Here is a 24,805-nt window from a genome sequence, read left to right on the forward strand (position 1 = left end):
CCTAAATAATAAACTTCACAAATAGCATAAACCGTCATCCACACTGTGATTGGGACCTGAATGATGTCTCAAATGGTGATATCTGTATGATATTTATGCCTGGTAGATGATACAAACAGGCAAAACAAAAAATCCATTCTAACCTAACTAGTCTAGACTGCTATTTTATATGGTTTAGTATATGAAGTCTGCATACTATAAAGTGGGACACTTTCTAATAATTTGACTTTGTTTTAAAAAATATGATGTAAAACAGCTTAGCTGCTCACATTATAACATTTCAAAAAGCTAAAGATGTCACCATACAGAGGAAAACAATACAAGAACATGGTGTAGATACAGATTTGTTATTGATAGTGGAAGTAATTTGTTAATTGCAGTGATGCAAAACCTCATAAGCACTGCTCCCAGTGCTACGCTAACAAGATTAGCTTTAATTTATTAACATCATGAGTGGTGAGGTGTCATCTGAATGCATGCCTTGATCATGTTCGTTACCATTAAAGCCATGAATGGGGTTCCTTTGACCTCGTATTTAGAGGGGCATTTCAACAATGAAGGCATGTAATTCCACACGAGCGTACAATTTTATCATCTAGTAATGATAACGAAACGCAAAAGCCGTAGTAAATAAATTTGCAGTGTTCCATTTATTTAAACAAAATAATTCCTGTTCCAGCCAGTGGCCTAATATGCAAAAGCTTTTCACATACTTTGTGCGAAAATTAGATTTAATAAAAAATAAATAAATAAAAAAGCCACTTTCAGAGGTTGCCATCCCACCACACTTAGTTAACAAAAATATTTTTTACAAACAAGATGATATCACAACACTCCATGATATTAATATGATATGTTCCCTGATCTGTAAAGCAGCTGGTTATCTTGCTTGGCACCGATAAGAAAAAGTGCTGTGGATTTCCAGTTTGTGAGCACATTTGGGCTGAATCTTTCACACGTCACAAATTGCAGATGGGAAGCAGTGATCTCGAACAGCCGATCACCTCAGCGTGACCATCTGACACCTTCCATTTAGGAAAATAATACTTTCTATCTTAGCATACTCTCTCCTCTGCAGCCAGGCAGAGGAAATATGCCTGGAAGAGTTTCAACCTCAAACTTTCCCTTCGCTTGGACCCATTCAGCCTTGTGTCTTTAGATAGATTGTTTTAGATTGGCTTTCTTTTTGTGTTAACAATGTGTGTTTGCAGCGAGCGCATGAATTTGCTGAAGGTACGTTGAAAATATACCGTTTTTTATGCATTAAGAGAGCATTTTTTAAATCATGCCTTGATGTGCTGTTATGATTTTTAGTATTTTAGTCGTCCCCCCACCCCCCACCCCCCAACCAACCAACCAAAATTATGTTCTTGTAGCTCAACTAGTGCAACACCAAGATCACTGGTTCAATTCTCAAAAATCACAAATGCATATTGTAAATGCAAAGAATGCAAATGAAAAAATGCAATTTTATTTTTTATTTTTTATTAATGCATCATGATTGGGATTGCACTCGCAATCATTATTAATGTAACGTCATTCTCAGTTGTGCTTCTAGGAGCCTTATTTCGATTGATTATAGACACCAGATCCCACAATAAATTTTATTATAATTTGAATTGGAATAACAGGAAGAGGAATTTACTAGAAATGTTCTATCTATCTATTTATCTACCTATCTATCTATCTATCTATCTATCTATCTATCTATCTATCTATCTATCTATCTATCTATCCATCCATCCATCCATCCATCCGTCTGTCTGTCCATCTGTCTACGTATCTATTGGTCTGTCTATCCATCTGTCATTCTATCTATCATCTATCGTTCAATCTATCTATCTATCTTCCTGTCTATCTATCCATTTGTCTGTCTATTATCTATCTGTCTGTCTGTCTATCTATCTATCTGTCTATCCATTTGTCTGTCTATTATCTATCTGTCTGTCTGTCTATCTATCTATCTATCTATCTATCTATCTATCCGTCTGTCTATCCATCTGTCTATCTGTCTGTCTATCTATCTATCTATCTGTCTATCTATCTTTCTGTCTATCTATCCATTTGTCTGTCTATTATCTATCTGTCTGTCTGTCTATCTATCTATCTGTCTATCCATTTGTCTGTCTATTATCTGTCTGTCTGTCTATCTATCTATCTATCTATCTATCTATCTATCTATCCGTCTGTCTATCCATCTGTCTATCTGTCTGTCTATCTATCTATCTATCTGTCTATCTATCTTTCTGTCTATCTATCCATTTGTCTATTATCTATCTATCTATCTGTCTGTCTGTCTATCTATCTATCTATCTGTCTATCTATCTTTCTGTCTATCTATCCATTTGTCTATTATCTATCTATCTATCCGTCTGTCTATCCATCTGTCTATCCGTCTGTCTATCTATCTCTCTGTCTATCTATCTATCCGTCTGTCTGTCTATCTATCTATCCGTCTGTCTATGTGTCTATCTATCCGTCTGTCTATTTATCTATCTGTCTGTCTATCTATCTATCCGTCTGTCTATCCATCTATCTATCCGTCTGTCTATCCATCTGTCTATCCGTCTGTCTATCCGTCTATCTATCTATCTATCTATCTATCTATCTATCTGTCTGTCTGTCTGTCTGTGTCTATGTGTCTATCTATCTGTCTGTCTATGTGTCTATCTATCCGTCTGTCTATGTGTCTATCTATCTGTCTGTCTGTCTATCTATCTATCTATCTATCCATCTGTCTATCCATCTGTCTATCCGTCTGTCTATCTATCCGTCTATCTATCCATCTATCTATCTATCTATCTATCTATCTATCTATCTATCTATCTATCTATCTATCTGTCTGTCTGTCTGTCTGTCTTTCTGTCAAAGTCTTTCTCAATCCAATTTTTTTTAAATAAATATATTGGGGTTTTAACCTTAAAAGCAAATGACTGGCAAGTATTTCAACAGTCTCTGCCAAGCAACTATAGTCAGATTTTTGTATCCATCCATATCTTGATTGAAAATGTTTTCTCCACGCTTTGAACATCACACATACAGTACACGCACCTTCATCCTGAGTGTGACATAAAATCCAGTTCCACTGACGTCTGGCCTGCGGTCCACTCATGGGTGCAGTGTCTGTAATTTGAGCGATAAATAGGAGTTGGTTTAACAGTTATGGCGAGAGTTGTAAATCTGGTCTGCGTTTCGTGGTCTCGGAGGGTTTAATTAGCCCACAGATTCCACTTCTAACGTGACGAGGCTCGCTCAACACCCCTCCGTAACGTGGCACAGGCGAAGTGCCCCTCCGTCTAAAGTCCACCGGCCCCCGGAGAGCCTTGTAGCAGTACAGAGCTTAAAGATTCAAACACGGCCATCTCAGCCTGTATAACAAGTCAACAGAGAATTAGCTGATGTCATATCAATTGAGCTGCTTGGTCTCTTCAAGTCACGAGCACAGACTCTTCACTGAGGAGGAGAGAGGAAAACTGTCACTGTAATCCCAGGTACTTCAAATAATCCGTCACTAAAATGGTGAAAACCAAAGGGCAGATCTACGTTCAAGCTATCACTTAATGTTTGTTGTAGATTTTCACTTCATAAACCTTAATTACTTCCCTACTTTCCACCAAACGCTCTTCCAGGATGAGATTGATTGTTTGAGTGCTGCAAGTCTGTATATTTTTATACAGTATATTTTCTTCAGCCATGAACCACAACCTTCAGTACGTAACTCAACCTGCAGCATTTGTGAATGTGATACCTCAAATCATGCATTTTGAGTTGCTGTGTGTTATTTTAAGAAATCAGTCTTATGTGTATATCAATAACTAAGGAGCCATTTACACGACACCATTTTTTCAACTAAAAACGGAAAACTTTGTATGCCTTTTGGCCGCTCATTTACACGACAACAGAATTTTGGGGGCCTGAAAACTAGAACTTTTAAGAAAGTTTTTGAAAACGATATTGTTATCGTCTCCGTGTAAACTATTAAATTCAATTAAATTCACATTTATTTGTATAGCACTTTTCACAATACATATTGTTTCAAAGCAGCTTTACAGAAAACGCATGTTTCTACATTACAATTAAATCTGTTCTCAGAGGTGAGATGGGGCCCTATTTTAACGATCTGAAACGCAAGTATCAAGCGTGAAACGCAAGTAACTTTGTGGGCGGGTCTTGGGCGCTGTTACTATTATACCGGCGGTATAAATGACTCTTGCGCCCGACGCAAATCTAAAATGGGCTGGTCTGAAGTAGCTTCATTACTCATAGGTGTGGTTTGGGCGTAACGTGAAATAAACCAATCAGAGCGACATCTCACATTCCCTTTAAGAGCAGGCGCTTGTTCCATGGCGGATTGATATTATAACGGCGGATTTGCCAGGCGCACACCAGGAGCGGTTCACAGCCGAGGAGACCGACGTTCTCGTCAGGGCCGTAAAAGACAGAAAAGTGACATTGGGGATGGAGAAACACACCCAAATTAGCTTCGGTTAAACAGGCGTATAATAATTTGGGTAAATGTGTAAGCTAGATTTATGCCTATTTTTCACATCTTCATGGACAGAACAATGATTTCCCTCGTGTGGTAATATTTTTCCTTGTAATAATGTATGGTTTTATAAAAATGAGAACTACTGCGTCTGTGTGTAGATAAGATAAGCAAAGTGTATGTGCGTTGTGCACACGTTACATTGATTATGGCCAGCATGCGCCCTTAAAATAGCATATAAATAACATGCGCAACACGCCACTGACTTTAGACTATCTAAAGTCAATTCTGCCACTGACCAGGAAAAACCTAGTCTAAAGTCAGTGGCGGAATTGTTTTCTAAACCTGCAAAATAGCATCAGGGAACGTTTGCGCCGGAACACGCCTCCACTTTGCGCTGAACCGCCCCCGGTAGCACAAGTTCATTTCCTAACTTACCGACGTGCGTCTGTGGAGGGAAAAGTCCGCTGTGCGCGGGTGCAAAATAGGAATGATACATGCGTCGGTGTACAAAGTCAATTGCGCTGGGTGCAAGATAGGGCCCATAGTGTTTCTTTAGAAAGTGACATCGCCATCTACTGGCCAGGCAGCATAACACAGCGTTTCTAGTTGTTATCGCGGATGTGTGTGAGCGGGATCGTTTTGACAACGTTGTCATCTGTACGTGAAAAATCCCCCCAAAAAAACGTTTCCATTTTTAGTACAAAGTTATTGTGTAAACGTACCCTAAAATAGCACTGGGTATCACTGCACGTGCAAGTAAAAGTTAATTGATGCACTCTATATAAAGTTTGTATAAATTTATAAGAAATCTGAGATTAATACCTAATAGTGTTAATACTTTTAATAATGAATACTAATAGTATTAATAGTGCCACAAATCTCTCAGTAAGCCATCTACCTGAGATTTATCTATATTATGTTAAACAGTTAACAATCTGACGATAATGAACCTGTTTATTTTTTTAAAGGTTTATCTTGTGAATAGTTATTTTTAATGAATTCATTCACTTTAAGTAGTGTAAGGAGAGTGATCAGAGAAGGCATGAGGACAGCAGTAAACCTGTCATTAAGAGCACATTAAGTGCTATATCAAGCCATTTATGGTGTCGAAAGCCCACCAAAAAAAAAGAAACAAAAGTTTAATTCTTCACTTGATCCATATGCTTTATCTCAAACCTTTTCTTTTAATGGCTTTGTAAGCTTGATGCTGTTTTCCAGATGGCAATGTACCATTATAAATCTGTCTTGCATGTCAAGCAACTATGCTATAATATGAAGATTTAGAAGCGTTAATCTTACCTGCTAACAAACAGTACATATGTTTGACTAATTGGGCATATACATTGCAATGCTGCATGACTTGATATATTGTATATGTTTTGTATTTTTTTTCAAATATTCCTTTACCTCATATTATATTCTGAAATGGTCTAATGCCTAATCGCTGAACACAAAGGCACATGCATTCATTTTATGGCATAGCATCAAATGGTAGGCCTACTGCTGTCTTTCTGATCTTTAGTAGCTACATCAGTAACATACATAAAAACGCTAAGATTTTTAATATCTCTGTTGAGGAATATTATAGTTTGTTCTGAAACACACTATGTTGTTGTTATTTTTAAAGGGGTTAAAAACATGTTATTTTTATGTCGCTTTTTTATTGCTAATGTTTGAACAGTTTGTAACGAAATTAAAAAACGAGACCTTCCCCCTACTTCCTAGGTTCTCTATGAAAGCCTGACTGATATTTCCTTGAAGGACTCGGGTCGGATTTGCCGGGAAAATCTAAAGAATGTGACGTTTACACGCGCTCCCGAGAGCCTTTCTTCCGTTCTATTACACATAAAATTTTATACAATGTCCAGGATAATGCTTAAGAGTCATTCTGTACTGTAATGTCCATGTGTCATGCAAGGAAAGGGATTAATTCAAACTATAGTCTCACATAGCCAGATCTAGTCTATAGTCTCAGATGTAGCCTACTTTAGAATCAAACTATCATAACAGTGTTATTTTAATTACGTCATCTCTCGATGATGCCGGTGAGTTGCAGAGCTGGTGTATTCACATCGCTATGATCAGATGCTTTCTTAACTGCTGTTTTCTCACCGCTGTAATTTTTGTTGTATGTTTATTTTGTTATTGAGGAAAACGCACAGCACATATTTAGGCTACAAATTAAGGTAATCTAAAGGTCGGTTTCAGTAGCGTGGACGGCGGTGTTCGCAAACAGTATATCACTGCAAAGTATACAGCAAAGAAAGAAAAGGAACTTCACCGTGAGTTAATCGAGCCTTGAATCACATTCAGTCTCTTGTAGTGTGAGCACGAGCAATAAGGTGCTGGCTGCAGTTCACTTAATGGCCAATGGTGTCGCTAATAACAAGCAATTCTGAATACTACATAATATAGCCCCTTTAAAGCTGTAAATATATGTGTTAGGTAAATGGCCAGAATGCCAGTAAACTAATAATGTGTAGACATTATTCCTTTTCTTTTTCAGAAAAATACAATTCATGATTTTCCTTATTCTGTTCACAACAGATACCACCAGCTGTCACGTGATGACAATTGAGACAGTTGCTGTCAAAGTTGCTGTCAATTTGACAATTGCTGTCAAAAGACTGAAGTGAGTATGGTTTCTAGGATTGAATATAATACAAAGCTGAAATATAGTGTATATGTGGGCCAACGGGCATCTAATGCAACAAGATGTTACCAATGCATCACATGACCACAGACGAATCTCATGAATACCATGCATCAAGAATATGTGCTTAATCAAGACCACACTCATACCACTTCACATCTCACTTTATTAGTGAACCGTTTGAAAATTAAATAGTGTTTAGGTCTGTATATCTGGTAAATAATACAAATGAAATGCATGCAATTTGGTTGCAACTTGCAAATGGAAATAAAATCGTCCAAAATACTTAAAATATAATACAGTTTATGTTTATATTCAATATGGTTAGTGGAGAACAGCTGACAGCAATCTACCTTTTTATGCTTTTCTCTATAAAGTGTATTTTTGCTATTTTGCTATTGTCCTTTTTTAGATTATTCTCTTAACTAAGAGTTTCACTGCACTGAAAGGCACAGTGTGTGAGGAGAACTATCAAAGAACGCATGAGGACGTATGAGTAATGCATCAGCAGTAAAACTTTCATTAGGAGCACAGGAAGTGCTATATCTAGTCATGATGCCGAAACAACAACAAAAAAAATGGAAACAAAAAAAGTTTAATCCTTCACTTGATCCATATGCTTTATCTCAAACCTTTTCTTTTAATGGCTTTGTAAGCTTGATGCTGTTTTCCAGATGGCTATATGTACCATTATAAATCCGTCTTGCATGTCAAGCAACTATATTATTTTATAATATGAAGATTTAGTTACCTGCTATCTGCTTTTGCTGCCGACTGTTTCAGTGGCTATATACGCACACGGTTGCCTGTTGTTTGACCAAGACACTTGGATGAATATAAAACGATGGTGCCTCTATTTAACCTGGAAAAAACCCTATTCAAAGGTCATTATTTTAGTGAACAGAGATGCATTGTAATGTACAGTGACCTTACAAGTGTATCAATATTTTTTCCCCCAAAAAATAGTGATGCTCTCTATATATACCTTACTTAAAGATGTTTAGTGTCTTATGAATATGAAATTGAAAGAAGTCAAGGCATTTTTTTGAAGGTTTTCCCCTTTCAGACTTGTCAAATAAATTCAGTGTTTAAAAAGCTGTTTAAAACAATGGAGAACTATAGAGCTATGAATTTATTTGGCTCATTAGACACTATATATATATATATATATATATATATATATATATATATATATATATATATATATATATATATATATATAAATTCACCAGCATTACATTTTAAGACATACATTGATTTGCATTCCATGTCATGTCCATGATGCTCACTCAAGACCACAAGACAAGTTTGCCCAAAGTCCCTTGTTCGTTCTTTTGAAGGACTAAGCAAAAGGAGAAAAAGATGGGGTTATTTTGGCGATGGAGATTAAGGCAGAGGGGGGCTTTTTGTCATTTGTGCGAGACAAGCCATTCATCCATCCCCCGTTCAGAGCCCAAAAAAAAGGCTGGTCCCAGAAATTAGCAGTTTCAGCTCAGCAGCAGAGGCGTCGGGCTGTGAAGGAACAGAGAAATTGACTAATTAGCAATGCGCACTAAAACTTGACGGTTCTCTCCATAACGCAGAGAGAAAGAGAGGAAAGACTCGCCTTTTCTCCTCTCCTCTTTTTCCATAGATAGATGTTTGAAATCGCAGTCATTTACGCTCGACAGTTTTTACAATAGCCTTGAGCCATAATTTTGCGAGTCTCTCCAGCATCCATACCCCTGCGCGGTCTCTCTCCACCGGCCATGCGCGTCCGTTTCTCTCCCCGACCGTGGATTTCCTATTACTCTCGTTACGACTCACTGAGCCCCAGGCCCAAGGATAATGATGTGTTGTTTCTTGGTAGCATAATTTGTCACACGTATATTTCTTCTTCTTCTTCTTCTTCTTCTCTTGCAGAAAGCACACAGCTCCTCTCACACTCACACACACTTCTTCTTCTTGTTAATTCAGAGGAAACATAAATGATCAATGAGCTTGAATGAGCGGGGATCAATGGTTAGGATTCTGATCCATCGATTATAGACTTTTCCAACAGGACTGAACAAAGAAAGTGCACAGAAGGAGCTACAGCTTTACTTTTCTTTAAGTCAGGTAAGTTTTTGGATACCTACTACTAGCATTCAGCACGGGTGCGCACTGTGCGTAAATTTTCCACGGGCTGAAAGTTGCCGTTTCTTCTGGTGTTCTGTCTCAGATTGGGTGATAAATACCGCGTGTGTTGTTGAACGGAGCGATTGCATTGTGTTGTTGCCGACCAAAGCGATGCGCAACCGCACATCTATGGTGGTGATGCTGATGTTGCGGGAGACAAACTAATTGCTTTTGTATCGCATATCGGGGGGAATGCGTGCATGCATTTATGTCTTGTAAGGGGGTGTGTGTTTGCGTGGCCGGATAACAGATAGCGGGCAGTTTGGAGGCTACATCGTGGGCTTTGCTTTTCAACAACCCAGCATAGTTTGTTTTTAACGACCATTGGATTTGACGTGCTCACGAACGCATGCATGAGACATATAGATGGGTATGCAACTATTCATGTGGTTTTTAATTCATGTGCTTGTTTTAAAGCAGCTGATGCACTAGCTTGCATGCATTATATACTGTTGAGATGCACAAATCCAACTTTGCATGCATGCATGCATGAATGAGATATACTTTCAGAATGCATATGCTTTTATAAAACCGTCTGATGCAGTGTAGTGCACCAATGGCATTGTTTACTCGCAGGAGGTGTGCGCAGCCCCGAAGTCATGTCCAGATCGGGTGACCGAACCTCCACGTTTGACCCGACTCACAGCGACACTCTGCTGCACGGTCTCAACCTGCTGTGGAGAAAGCAGCTCTTCTGCGATGTGACTCTCATGGCGCAGGGACAGCAGTTCCACTGCCACAAAGCCGTGCTGGCGTCCTGCTCGCAGTACTTCAGGTCCCTGTTCTCCACACACATGCTGAGCAGAGAAGACGGGCTGGCGGCGAAGGACCAAGGCAGCAGCGGCACCCCGTCCTCCTCCCCCGACGACAAGCTCCTGCCCAGCCCACGCTCCAGCATCAACAACCTGGTGCTCCAGGGCTGCTCCTCCATCGGTCTGCGGCTGGTGCTGGAGTACCTCTACACGGCCAACGTCACCCTCTCCCTGGACACGGTGGAGGAGGTGCTCTCCGTCAGCAAGATCCTCAACATCCCCCAGATCACCAAACTCAGCGTGCAGTTCCTCAACGACCAGATCTCGGTGCAAAACTACAAGCAGATCTGCAAGATCGCAGCTCTGCACGGGCTGGACGAGACCAAGAAGCTCGCCAACAAGTACCTGGTGGAGGACGTGCTTCTCTTGAACTTTGAGGAGATGTGCGCCATGCTGGACGCCCTGCCTCCGCCCGTGGAGTCGGAGCTGGCGCTCTTTCAGATGTCCGTGCTGTGGTTGGAGCACGACAGGGAGACCAGGATGCACTACGCTCCTGACCTGATGAAGCGCCTGCGTTTCGCCCTCATCCCGGCCCCGGAGCTGGTGGAGAGGGTGCAGTCGGTGGACTTTATGAGGAATGACCAGGTGTGCCAGAAACTGCTCATGGATGCCATGAACTACCACCTGATGCCCTTCAGACAGCACTGCAGACAGACCACAGCCAGCAGGTAGGATCTTCTGCATGCTCTTAACATATACTTGTCATGCTTTTTGTGTAGAGACTAGTGTTTTTATTTTAAAAATCCATTAACATTTAAAAAATAAAATAAAACTGCATACAGTAAGAAAATGTATTTTATTTTCACAGTTTTGTCATAAAGTCAAGAAAAGTCAAGTTTGTCAGGTTGTGTATGTCAGACATGAGTATGTAAATGTAGAGTACAACACTGTGCACGTGATCATGCCCTGATACTATTGGAACAGGCTTGTGTGACAGGTGTCTGTAAACAGATCAATCTTTTTTTTTTAGCAAAGATCTCATACATTCTTACGTGCTGCATTGCTAACTTGTGAATTGAATTAGATTAGATTTGCAATCTTTTGTCGGAATATCTGATCCATATTTGTTCACAGAGTTTCCACGCTTTGCCTTATCTGTGAGATCCTCATTCTATTCCTCATAGTGCTGTTTCAGGGTTGATTAATTTCAGCACTGTTGCAAGCTTGCATACTGCAGACATTATTGCAGTCTGCAGATGGGATAATTAGCAGGAATAGGTGACCGTGGAATAAACTGGAATCAGTTGTTGGAGAATATGAGAGAGTGAGAGATTGTTTGCAATGAGATTCTCATTTTAAATGTCTCTTTTTTAACTTTGGAATCAGGAATTAAGACGTTTATAAAGTCAAAGGGGCCTGATATGTATATAAATATGGATTTGATAACAAAATTGGATAAATAAATTGTTTGATTGTTATTATTTGGCAATCACTCATCTCTTCATTGTGTATCAGCTCTCCTCACCTGTTAATATCAATTGCTGAGCATCATCCATGAACTTGAATGAGATGAAATCAGTGAATGACTCTATTGAAGCATCCTGATGATGAAACTAGTGTTGAAGACTGTGTAGTTTGTCCAAGGCTAGAGTTGTCCATTTTCATCCCAGGCTCAATCTTATAGAGCTGACAGGGATTGTAAATATTGAACACCCAGACTTTTAAGCACTTATTCAATCTAAGAGGCTAACTGCAAGGTCTCTAAACTGATAATAGTAATGTGCAGCCAAAAATTTTAGTATTGATTCGACATTAGTTGATTTGTTTAATTAAATTATTGATGGACTGAATGGATGGATGGATGCATATTTAGGATCTAAGCAAACAGCAGTGATTTGGATATGTCGATGACAGACAGTAGTCACATGCAAGACTTTGGCCAATGGGATAAGAGCACATAATAGAATGTCAAGACCTTTACATGGTTTGAATCACAAGCACAGTTGTCAATATTCCATGTCTTACAGTTTTTGGGGCATTTATGGATAGCATTTAAAGCAAATAACTATACATAAACATACGCACCTGTGAAAATGTGACCGAATGCAATGTTGCATGATTTATTTGTGCTTATGTTCATGATTTTGCAATTTTAAATGAGACTTATAATGAAGAGTCATTAGATTGAGTTTTACACTAGTCACTTAAATCAACATCGCAGATTACAAATCCTTATAGAGATGCATCATCGCAGTGAGCCTAATTGATTCTACAACTTAAAATGAACAAATCAATAAAAAAAAATTTTCCGTTCATTTGACGGTGGTGATAGAGTCATTCAGCGTTAATATTTTCCCATGTTCTCTGCTCGGCTTGCTGTGTTTGTACACGCTTTTACCTTGCTGTGGCATCTCATTCAATATGTAATTGCTCTGCACTAATAACAGCTAATGACAGAATTGCTAATGAATCGGTTTCCCCGTCCCTCTGTAACACAGGATTCGCTCAAACAAACGGATGCTCCTGTTGGTTGGGGGCCTGCCTCCGGGTCCAGACCGCCTCCCTAGTAATCTGGTTCAGTACTACGACGACGAAAAGAAGACATGGAAGATCCTCACAAGTGAGTGCATGCTCTTGTCTTGCTAGCATAGATCTTTTCTCTTCCACAGGAAGAACCCTGCCTGCGTTGGGTTGTGCTTCATCGCAGAGCAGAATAGAGCGAGAGCTTCCTGAGATGCAGGAGGTAATGATGTATCACTATCACTTTTAATGTAACTTTTTAATCAGAGCATGACTGCCTTCACACCATTGTGGAGCTGGAACGCCTGGATTCACTTGTGTGTGTGTTTTTTTTCTGTCTTTTTGCATAAGCGTGCCGGCAAGATTAATTTTAATCTAATGATCTCGGGAAGATTCATCATCAGAAGATGACACGTATTCTTATTGAACTGCTTTATTAGGGCAAACGTTCTCGTAAGTGCATTTGTCTTCGCGAGCAGCAGGGAAGGAACAGGAGCTTGTTGTGTGAATTAGAACCAGAATTCTTATAAGGATTTAAATGACAACAGCAGAGATCAAATGTGTCGGAATCTTGAGTATTGACATCATAATCATGAGAAATGATGTCATAATAGAGTGTTGTCTCATTTAAGTCTCAACTTTGTCTCAGATGTTTCTCCTAATACCAGAGAAAGACACAAAAGAGGAAGTGGTTGGCATGTAGTAGAGCGGTGTGTAAATAAACGGTGGCATAGCTCAGATAATTTAGTTTTAGAAGAATTTAATGAGATCATGTTGCACATGATCAGGAGACAAAAGCAAAAGTTTCTATTTGCACTTCTTTTAATTTCATTTCAGTCTAAAAGAAACAATTAAAGGGAAACTCCAACCAAAAATGAAAATTCTGTCTTAATTTATTCACGTCGTTCCAAAACTGTATGTTTGTCTTGTTCTGTGGAACATAAAAGAAGATATTTTAAGAAATGTGTCAGTGTTGTTGTTTTCATTTGTCTATAAAATGAAGATGTAATATTGTTTGGTTCCTAACGTTCTTAAAAATATCATCTTTTGCATTCTGCAGAAGAAACAAATGCATACAGGTTTGAAACATTATGAGGAAGAGAGACAGAAAGACAGAATTTTGGGTGGAGTATCCCTTTAAGACACTGAGTTCATATTGAGATCTCTGACTTTTGATTGCAGACATTAGCAAATCTGAGCACAGTTTGAGACATTGTTGTGATCTCTTCAGAAATCTAGTGGAGATTACAAAGGCTCTTTTTCTCAGGTGAGAAGCTGGAGACAGGTCTCATTTGCTCTAAATGTAATTTCATTGCTGTCTACGAGAAACAAGTGAGGCAATAAAGAGATCTTCTTGGTGATTTTTCTTTACTATGCATTTGCATATTTTCCTCGAAACAAATTGTTAGTTGATATAATGCATCAGAGTCAAAAGTACTATTGCTTGCGATTACTGCGGCTAGCTGTTAGCCCCAGTGCTAGCTGTTAGTCGGGTAGTTAAAACTGTGTATTATTGTACAAATGAACTCTCTGAACTAGTTCAGGGTCAGTCAGTTGCTGTCTGCACTTGTGTCAGTTACACTGTTATGTGTATGACAAGCTTTTGGGATAGCAGGTCATGTGTTTGGAGATAAACTTGGCTAGTCGAAACTCTTTGTAAATCCAGTTTTATAGCTCTTTTTAAAACACATAAATGGATTTACTTCTATCTAGCTCAATATAATATGCAAAGTAAGTTCGTTTTTTGTAATTTAGCAATGAGCCAAGACACAATGTATTATGATTTAATTAAAAGGATTCTATAGTGTCTGTTCCTTACCGAGGGAAAACAAGGACATAAACGGACGTGCAGTCATTTTGTTTTATGGCTAAGATTGCGTTCAGTCATCCAATCACTGCGTCGCTGAGGTGTGAGACCTACAAAGACACCTTACGCTCCGAAACCTGCTTGTAAGCTTTTGGCAGCATGCATAACATTCATTAATGAATTACATCTGGATCTATATAACTTACACTCATAAGGTCATAGTGTAATGTCCTTTATTTCTGCCTCAGACGTCGAGTCTTAAATGGCCCATGGCCAGGCGGAGCGACCAAACTGCAAAATCATCCTGTGAACACACCAGCAGCCCCTTGATGTCGTTTGGGGTGTGCAGGTTATTAACATTCAATCATAACTTTGCAATGAGCCGAAACCCAAAAGGGGGGGAACAGGGACTGATTAAAACCTTCATCAGCACTATTTAGGATGGTTCTCATGACTGGCTGCACCTCTCTGCTTCTCTGGCTTTCTGCTGTGTGCTGAGACTGCCACCTTGTGCACTCAGTGTGCTATGGTCAAAACCAGAGGATGCTAAACTCTTTCTGATATTTGTTGATTATTCCATATTGTACATTTAATGCCATTGTGTTATTCCTTTAGATTGGGGATAACACCACTTTCACTTTAGACATATTAACATGAAGTAAACATGAAGTTTGTTTTGCATTAAGAAATAAAGACTTTTTCATAGCCATTGAGATTTTGTTTTTGCATGGTGAACTTATTTTCATAAACACTTTTCCATTTTACTTTTCTTTTTTAAAAATTTCTATTAATCTCAATGATTCTCATTATATTTGTTTGTATTATATTTATTTTTGCAGTTTTATATTTAAAGCAGCATAAATTAAAAGCAGTTCAATACACATTATTAATAAATGCTTCCATTACTACAATGAATTTAGAAACTGAATTCTATATAGTATATTATAGCCTATGTTATATATATAGAATAATATATATTATAGTTTTATTTATTTGTTAAATGATTGATTTGATTTTTATTTATTTATTTATATTTACATTGATACGTTTTCATGACAAGTACTTTTCTATTTTACTTTTATTTATTTTATTACGATTCTCTTTGAATTTATATTCCTGTAATAGTTGTTTTTTACTGTATAATTTGTTTTAATCTGCATAAATTAAAAGCAGTAAAATAAACATGATGAATAAATACTTACATACTATGAATTCCCAAACTGAAATCATATCAGTTATATATATATATATGACCATATGATATGATATGACAGATATGACCATATATATATATATGGTCCTAAAAATAAAAAATCGTATTTTTTCCTTTTGATTTTGGAGTGTAATATGACACAGACATGCTCCCGACAGGCTTTGTGAGATTTACTCAATACACTGTCTTAAACTTTACCTCAGATGTTTCAGTTTAACCCCAGAATGTTTTTGTTTTTTTCTGTGTTAAAAGACTGAAAAACAAAGACCTTTTGAGCTGAATTTCAGGAGGTTTGTTCCTTTAAAAGTCAATATCATATGTCTTCACTGTGTGCAGGCTTTCTTATCAGTCAGTTTAGCATTATGATGCATCTGCACCTGTGTAGATCAGGCTGTAAGATCAATACCAAAGCCTAGACTGTGACCTCTTGATCATTTGAATCATTGAGTGTGTTGGGACGTGTGTGTGTCACGTCTGCAGCAGTAAATGTCAGCCGGCCACAAAAGCCTTGCATGGCTCTAGACGCCTGAGAAGCCAAATAATTCTCTCCCTGGCAGTTCGATCTCTGTCAATCAGGTTTTGTGTGCAGCGAGACAGTCGGGAGGTTCCCCTCGTGGGACGGAGTCAGTCTGAATCCGTTCTCAATGGAAAGGCCTCTGTGCGTCAGACTCCAGTTAGATTGCGGTAGAAGAGGCCAATCGGAAAAAAGGCGCGATTCAAGGCTGTCTAATTTTACAGCAACTGTGATCCATCAGGCAGCGGAGATGTGACAGTGGAAATGAATGATGGAGGCAGACAGGTGGCTCTTAGCGTACGACTGATTTACGCTGCACGGGCACCGGACGGAGATTTATGGAGTGAACATGATCATGTTCATTATGACTGTCACCCTAAGACCATTTCTCTCTATTTCAACTGGGGGTCACTTTTGCAGGAGCTGGAGAATTACAAAAGATGGAGACAGGGAGGAATAGTGCTGCATATCAGAAATCTGCGAATATGAGGAGTTAGCTACTATCTGATTGGTTGTGACAGCATTTTACTGTGGTTAAATAAGGCTTAATTTTTTTTTTCGTAACCATCAGAAAAAGTTGACTGTCAAACTCAGGAGGTTAAACTAAATATTGAATACAGTGTTTTTTGTTGTTGTTGTTGTTGTTGTTGTTTATTTTTTATGAGACTTAATATTAAATACACATTAAAACTAAATTAGATAAAATGTATATACACACACACACACACACATTAGAATTTTCTTGAGGATAATTTTTTTTTAATCTCAGCTAATATTGTAAACTATATAGGGAACCCTATAATTCAGTTCACATTTATTTGTATAGCGCTTTTCACAATACACATCGTTTCAAAGCAGCTTTATAGAAAAAAATGACTTGCACATTAATATTATAATAAAGGTTACCATTAACAACAGAGCCCAAACTATTAAATTAAATTCAATTTATTTTAAGATATAATAACCAACACTCAAAAAAAAAAAAAAAAAAAAAATGATATGCAAACATGTAAATTGCACATAAGGCAGTTTTCACATAAAATTCTAAATCTAATTATAAAATGATGTTTCTACTCCAATTCGTTGTTGAAATATAGTAATTCACATTGTGGCTGTCATAACAGATTTATTTAAACATACATTAAATAATTAATACATCACTATAAGGTTAAGTAAAATATTATGAATATATAGGCAAATATAGTGCATATATTCAGCGAAATGCTCTTCTCTAGAGCTGTGGACACTGAATGACTTGTCGGAGGTAAATATAATGCGACGTGACATTGTTTACAAGCTGTTTTATTCACGTTTTTCCATAGTTGAAACACTGATTGAGCGATTACATGAGACATGAGATGTTCATTCATGTTTATTTCGTGCTGTAACTAGTAGTAAAGAGAAAGAGATGATCAGTTCACTCGCGCTCCAATGTGAAGTTTAGTGAAGTTTTATTCACGCATCAACTGAAACAGCATACACTAAAAGATTGAAATGAGTTGAAATGGAGATATATAAAACTAGTAGTTTCCACGCATGTTAAAACAACAGTGTTTTATATGTGTGTGTGTATACTGTATATATATATATACTTAATATAGCAGTGAATGGTTAAACTTGTCAAATCCTGACCAAATTGAATTATATTAATTATTTTTGTGATTTAATGTTTCTTGAGTGTTATTTCTTTGTGGGATTAGTGGGTTTACTGCATTGGTTGACTTTACATTATCCTGTACATATTTAATACAATATCAAATTATGTGTAAACTGTAACTGAATATCATTGGCTTGACCTTTCACAATTCAGATGTATCATTTTCTCATAGCCAATGAAGCACTAGACTCGTCTGTTTTGTCTCTGTGTTGCAGTAATGCCGTATAACAGTGCCCATCACTGTGTAGTTGAGGTGGAGAACTTCCTGCTTTTATTGGGTGGAGAAGACCAGTGGAACCCTAATGGTAAAACATCTATGAAAAGCTGAATAAAACAATCATGTGCTCAATCAGTGTTATCACTGACATTGATTTTATAATTCATTAAATGTGTATTATTGCTATGAAATCAGTGTTTTTATTTTATTTTAAACAACGTAACAGTGAAATAATACTAATATGTGTTTCATCTTCGCAGGCAAACACAGCACTAACTTTGTAAGTCGGTATGATCCGAGATTCAATAGCTGGATACAACTACCGCCCATGCAGGAGAGGTATGATGCCTTCTGAACATGACTTATTATTCATAAAATAATAAGAGCTCTTCATAACATGGCTATAATTATTTCTTAAGCCTTTGTGATGAATTTTTCACTCTTGGTTGCGACTGGGATATTTGCTGTAAACAGTCTCTACGTTGACTGATTCTAAGAGACGATCTTTTCATCTTGTCTTTGTTTCAGGAGAGCGAGTTTCTTCGCTTGCTGCCTGGATAAGCACTTGTATGTTGTTGGGGGAAGGAACGAGACAGGTTATCTGTCTAGCGTTGAAGCCTATAACCTTGAGACAAACGAATGGAATTACGTTTCGTCTCTTCCACAGCCGCTGGCTGCACACGCAGGCGCCGTGCACAATGGGAAAATATACATCTCAGGTTTGATGATACACCTCATCCAAACAGTGAATGAATCAAAGTTTCTGAGACGTTACTAACAGGTGTCGTTGGATGAGGTCTGGAAGTGACGTGCTGTACTATTAACTGCACAGTTCAATGTTATTTTAAATGCATTTTAAAGTCAACATAAAATGGCATAAAACCTTTGCAAAAGATTTTTGGACAGGACTCTGTAATTTGTCCATTGGGAATGAATTGGATTGTGAAAAGTGTCCTGGTCACACTTTAGTTAAGGGTCTAATTCTCACTATTAACTATGACTTTTGCCTCAACAAACTCCTAATTACTGCTTATTAATAGTTAGTAAGGTAGTTGTTAAGTTTAGGTATTGGGTAGAATTATTAAGGGATGTGGAATATGGTCATGCAGAATAAGGAAATAATGTCTGCTTTATACTAATAAACAGCCAATATCCTAGTAATAGGCATGCTAATAAGCAACTAGTTAATAGAGAGCCTAAGTCCCTCCCCTCCGCTTCCGGCTCATGGGACCTTATTTCGGAAAAAATATGTATGGTAGTCAATGGCGAGAGACAACTTATCTTTTTATTCCGTCTGAACTGTGCCCTGAATTACACATTATGATGTTTGTCAATTTAAAAGATAATTATGAAAGTCAAGAAAGTCGCAGTTTGTCATAAAACAGAAGAGTAACATTTAGTTTTATGTCAAAATCGCTCAATGAACTACATCTCTCGTCTCACACTATGTACGTATGTGTGCAGTCTGGTACAAAACACTCAGGCATGACGGCGTAACGTTACGATTATAACGTAAGACTATAGAAAAAATGACAGACGTTAGCTTCAGTAAAGTTAGCTTCTTTCATTGAGAGAAAAGGTATGACGTCACATGTGCGCCTTTTGGGTTTGTCAAGTCAAGTCAAGTCAAGTTTATTTGTATAGCGCTTTTCACAATACAGATTGCATCAAAGCAGCTTCACAGTATTAAATTAAAATAATACAACAAAGTTTGTTTCAAGAGGAATTTATTGATTGATAAAATTAAATTAAATATCCCCAAAATATCCCCAACTGAGCAAGCCAAAGGCAACAGTGGCAAGGAGCCGAAAAACTCCATCAGTTTGTAGTCTTTGTAATTACGTATTTTCACAGTCGTATACCTCAACAGTTTTACATCAAACTGCGACTTTCTTGACTTTAAAATGTATCTTTTAAATTGACAAACATCATATGTGTAATTCAGCGCACAATTCAAACGAGATCAAAATATTTGTTGTCTCTCGCCATTGACTACCATACAATATTTTTCCGAAATAAGGTCCCATGGTGGTCAACCAGAAGGGGAGGGACTTAGGCTCTCTATAGTGAGAATTGGACCCTCAACTAAAAGTGTTACAATGTCTCTCTCTATATGACACATGATTGGACGAAAAGTACTTAAAAGTACAGTACATTAGCCAAAAAGGAACTTTTTTTCAGAATAACGTGAATCATCCCTATAGCCTAAACAGTATAGCATTATGCTTGCAACACCAAGCTAATGGTTTGATTCCCAGGGAATGCATTAACTGAAGTTTATATATTCAATGCAATGTAAGACCAGGAATGTTCATTTAGAAAGTCGATTTTGATTCAATGTTGACTTAATTTTTTGAATATCTTATACTTGTCTTTACATTGAAACTGATATTGTGTATGTTATGCTTCAGGTGGGGTTCACAACGGCGAATACGTGTCTTGGCTGTACTGCTACGACCCCGTGATGGACGTGTGGGCTCGGAAACAGGACATGAACACTAAGCGAGCCATACACGCTCTCGCAGGCATGAACGACCGCCTCTACGCTATTGGGGGCAACCACTTAAAGGGTAATTTATATAGCCGTAAACCAAATCTCAGCAGCAGGGGCCGCACTGACTGTGTACACAACAGTGATCAATATTTCATTCAATGATTAGATTCCTAGCTTGCAACACTTAGATGCCTCTGCAAAGTAAGATCTTGGCATATACGCCTGACTGTTTTCTCCTGTGTGTAGGATTCTCTCATCTGGATGTGATGCTGGTTGAATGCTATGATCCTAAAGCAGATCAGTGGAATATCCTGCAAACGCCCATCTTAGAGGGACGCAGCGGGCCTGGATGTGCTGTTCTTGATGACAGTATTTACTTGGTGGGGGGCTACAGTTGGAGCATGGTAAACACATCTCACTTAAATGCTGGATATAGATATAGATGATATAGATTGTAGGTTGATTCCCCTGAAAAAGCTGCTATAGCAAAACTGGTTCAACCTGTGGTGTGAGGTTGGGGGTGGGGCTATCTGTTTGTTCGACCAATGGCAGACGGGTTCAGTCAGGAAACCTGTTTGAAAACAACCACTATTTTTGCCATTCTGATATTGATAGTAGTGAAGAAATGACACACTTCACCTTCACCTAAAATTTTTGATTAGTTTTAACACTCAGTACAAAAACTTTTATTATTCAGATTTGAGCTGCACGATTAATCGTTAAAAGATTGCGATCTCGATTCAAACACCCGCGCAATCTAATTCCTAAACTATCACGATTCACCTGTGTCTATTAAACCTTTGACAAAATCATATCAGAACATTGTACATTCACACTTCCACTGATCCAGAGAGAGCAGTTATTATGTTAGGTATGAAACAGCTTCACAAACAGTGTTCAACCACACAGTATTGTTATTTCTGTCTTACAATAATTCAAATTATCACACAATTATCATGTACTGAGATAAAAGTTTATGATTCGGATATAAACACTGGTGTCTACGGAGCAAATCACCTTTTGAAAGTAACTTGGCACTTTAAAAAAAAACAATTGTATCGATTACATTGTTCACCACTAGGTGGCGACAAGTGACTGATGATGTTTTTGTCATTGAATCATTCATTCAAGAGATTTGTTCAAAATTGCTGATTCATCCTAGCCTGGAAATCCAGACGTAAATCTAAAAGATTAATGGTCTGGCGTCGACTTATGAAAATCGGCAAGCTCGAAGGGCGGCACCAAGCATGCATTTGAAAATCTCACTGCACGCAATTGGATAACACTACGACCAATCACAACAGCTACCAGTGGAGCTAACTGGTAGATTAGACTCTTACCGTATCCGGTCGGCAAAAAAGCAAAAACGCCCTTCTTGCAAAGGAACGATTCAAGCGCCGTCTTCTGTTCCTGTTTTAGAGAAAAAGTCTAAATCTTTCATTGTAGCGGCCAAAGCCGTTTCAAACAAATGGTATTCATCCATAGCCATCTTGCAATGTTTACTAATGACTTCGACGTCGCAGCGCTGTCGTCATCTCGCCTCTGGCCCGCCTAGATCAGATAACCCGATGTGATTGGTGCAGCTCAGATCGAGGGGCATATTTAATGAGCATCATTATTCGACACCAGAGTAACTCGCTGAGCAAATTCAACTTGTGCTCTCGCGAGAACTCTGGATTACCAGGGTAGATTCATCCAGTAATGAAACAAGTCTATGAGTGAGTCATTGAATTATTCATTCAAACCGTTTAAAATAATTCAACAAAATTTTAAGCAATTCATTATTTGTCAGAACCTCTAGTAAATTACATTTTATTTTGTTTAGTCGTCTGTTCAGAGTCGTGGGGAAATCGTGATCTCCATTTGAAACCAAAAATATCGTGATTCTCAATTTATCCAGAATCATGCAGCTATAATTCACATGTAATACTGAGTTCTGATAGATATTACACATTGGGTCTCAGTCATGTTAAGGGCTGTTTCAATCGCAAAATCCTTCCAGTGCACTGACACGATGGTTGCATCCGAAATCACATACTTCCCTACTATATATATATATTAGGCGATAAACAGTATGTGACAAAAGAAGTATGTCTGAATTCACAGTACTCATAAAAGAGTAGGTAAAAAGTACTCGGATGACCTACTACTTCTGCAGAGATTCTGAAGTGTGCGTATGATGGACACTTTACTATCCCATAAGGCCACGGGAGAGGATTTGTGAATGGCAGTGAAGCGACGCTGTAGGTCACATGATAATGACAACATGGCGCATGTAGTACGTCTGGATTACATTCATACTACACACATTCATACTATATAGAACGGTCGTGAAGTAATTACTTATAAGTATGGACAAAATAAGTAGGTACTTATAAGTAGGTACAAAAGAAGTACCTACTCAAGAGAGTATGTTATTTCGGACGCAGCCATTCACTCCCTAAAAAGTCCCACAATGCACAGTGAAAACGTCGTTGCTCACTACGTATGTTCCCTTAAAGGTATAGCGGAGGATCTTTCCAAATTTTAGATAAGACCCGCCCTCTCCACTTTTTGAAAAGTTTGATTGATTCACCAGAATGATTGACAATTAGGAGGACCAATAGTATAGGTTACCCACCACTGGCCACCAGGAAGTAAAACATCCTCCGCTATACCTTTAACGGTAGTTCTGAAGCATGAAACATAAATCATGACTTTGTTGTTGTTGTTGTTTAAGACTGTACGTGCATGAAATGCATAAAGAAGCATTTTGAAGTATGAAATCTTGTGAGAATAACTAGCTGAACATCTCTTGCAGGGGGCGTACAAGTCATCCACCATTTGTTACAGCCCAGAGAAAGGCTCATGGACAGAAATGGAAGGAGAGGTGGCTGAACCTTTAGCCGGGCCGGCCTGTGCCACGGTCATACTCCCGGCCTGTTTACCATTTAACAAATAACTATATAGAACGGCCCAAAAAAAGAGGAAAAACCTGTCGGGATGGAAAAGTCAATCGCTGAATCAATGAATCAAACAAATGAGGAGACTCTCCCTACGGAACGCCCCCAGCTTTTGAACAGGAGGTGATGAGGTGTACAGATTATTATTTTTTTACTGGTCTGACAAGAGCACTTTGTTTCTTTCATACTTAAAAGTTTTAAACTGATATAATCATCAACTTTGCGTATTTGATGCTCACGTGTGTTGACATTCAACTGCTCACATTCAATCCTTTTTTTATCGTAAGTGTTTTTGCTTAACTTGACATACAGTAGCGCACGCATCATTTTTTGAACCAAATCGATATAGCTTCCATACGTACTTTGTATTTTGTGGAAATCGCTGATTAAGGCAATGCTGAAGTGGGTTGACAAAGGAATACTCTTGTTTTACAAGCAAAACTCATGATTCTGTGTACGCTGTAGAGTAGATATCAGCTATTTAATATATATCACACCACGTCTGCTTGTTATTGATATTGCCGCCATACTTAAGTGGCATATTGTTATTTGTACAGATGAGAGGGGAATAAATGTCAATTATTAATTATAAAAAAAGAAAAAAACATTTCAGTAAAACACAAGTTATGATTTATTGTTTGAACAATCAGTATGTTATTTATTTAGCCATGTGGTATATATGCATGGCGTGAAGTGGAAAGCTTATTGTGTTATGCTGTGGGTACATATTTGTTTATGTTCATATCTGTTCATATCTCACAGTGCCTATTTTAAGCATCAGGCTGCTTTATTTCAGAAAATTGCCCATTATAAAATCAGACATTTTAAATCACATAAATTATTGGCCTGATTGGTTTCTCTGAGACGTGATCTGAAATCTGAATCTGTTGCACTGGTGTTTGATGGCCCTTTTGATGAGAAAAGGGAATGTTTTTCATTGTTGTAAATAATCGCTTGCAGTGGAACATTTTTGTGCTCATAGGATTTATTCTCAAATCCTGTTATGTTCTTTACATTTAGTCTATGAAAATAAAAACTGAATTTCTGGATCAATAATCTGTCTGAGCTACACCTCAACAACACAACGCCTCAATCTACTGTATATGAAACTGTTTATGTGTTTGCAGGATTACAAGAATTCTCTGTTTCATTGCAATGTGCAATAATGTTTAATTTTCTGATTAGAAAAATGTTGTTTAAATAGTCCGATAAAATGTTTGAATTTATTTTAAGGCCCTATTACAGGTAAAACATGAGTGTTACTTTCAGCAGACATACAGTATAAAGTGGACTGTACTGTGACAAACTGAAGGTATAAGAACTGAAGATCTGCTTCAAGAAAGTTAAATTGCTTGCCTTTTACAGCCAGCTGGAAATAAGGTGTAGGAGA

General features: G+C 38.0%; 1 protein-coding gene across 2 annotated transcripts; it reads left to right on the plus strand.

Moving 5' to 3' along the window:
- The first annotated feature begins 8,387 nt into the window (after positions 1 to 8,387).
- Positions 8,388 to 24,464, plus strand: klhl14 (kelch-like family member 14). 2 transcript variants are annotated; one of them, XM_082184124.1, is made up of 9 exons: positions 8,388 to 9,669; positions 9,876 to 10,779; positions 12,550 to 12,671; positions 17,978 to 18,067; positions 18,240 to 18,318; positions 18,508 to 18,698; positions 20,391 to 20,549; positions 20,720 to 20,877; positions 23,274 to 24,464. In XM_082184124.1, the coding sequence occupies exons 1-9, from the start codon at positions 9,666 to 9,668 to the stop codon at positions 23,412 to 23,414; spliced, it is 1,848 nt and encodes a 615-aa protein (XP_082040250.1). In that variant the 5' UTR covers positions 8,388 to 9,665; the 3' UTR covers positions 23,415 to 24,464. The 2 variants fall into 2 exon arrangements, with proteins under 2 accessions (XP_082040250.1, XP_082040251.1); XM_082184125.1 differs by having other exon boundaries at positions 8,388 to 9,239.
- The last annotated feature ends 341 nt before the right edge of the window (positions 24,465 to 24,805 follow it).

The sequence above is a fragment of the Leuciscus leuciscus genome (genome assembly GCF_965113295.1).
Source record: "Leuciscus leuciscus genome assembly, chromosome: 11".
NCBI classification, from domain to species: Eukaryota; Metazoa; Chordata; class Actinopteri; order Cypriniformes; family Leuciscidae; genus Leuciscus; species Leuciscus leuciscus.

Coding starts and splice junctions, on each gene's coding strand:
- klhl14 (XM_082184124.1), top strand. Junction 18,319..18,507: donor CTACCGCCCATGCAGGAGAG/GTATGATGCCTT, acceptor TCTTTGTTTCAG/GAGAGCGAGTTTCTTCGCTT. Junction 20,878..23,273: donor GGGGCTACAGTTGGAGCATG/GTAAACACATCT, acceptor CATCTCTTGCAG/GGGGCGTACAAGTCATCCAC.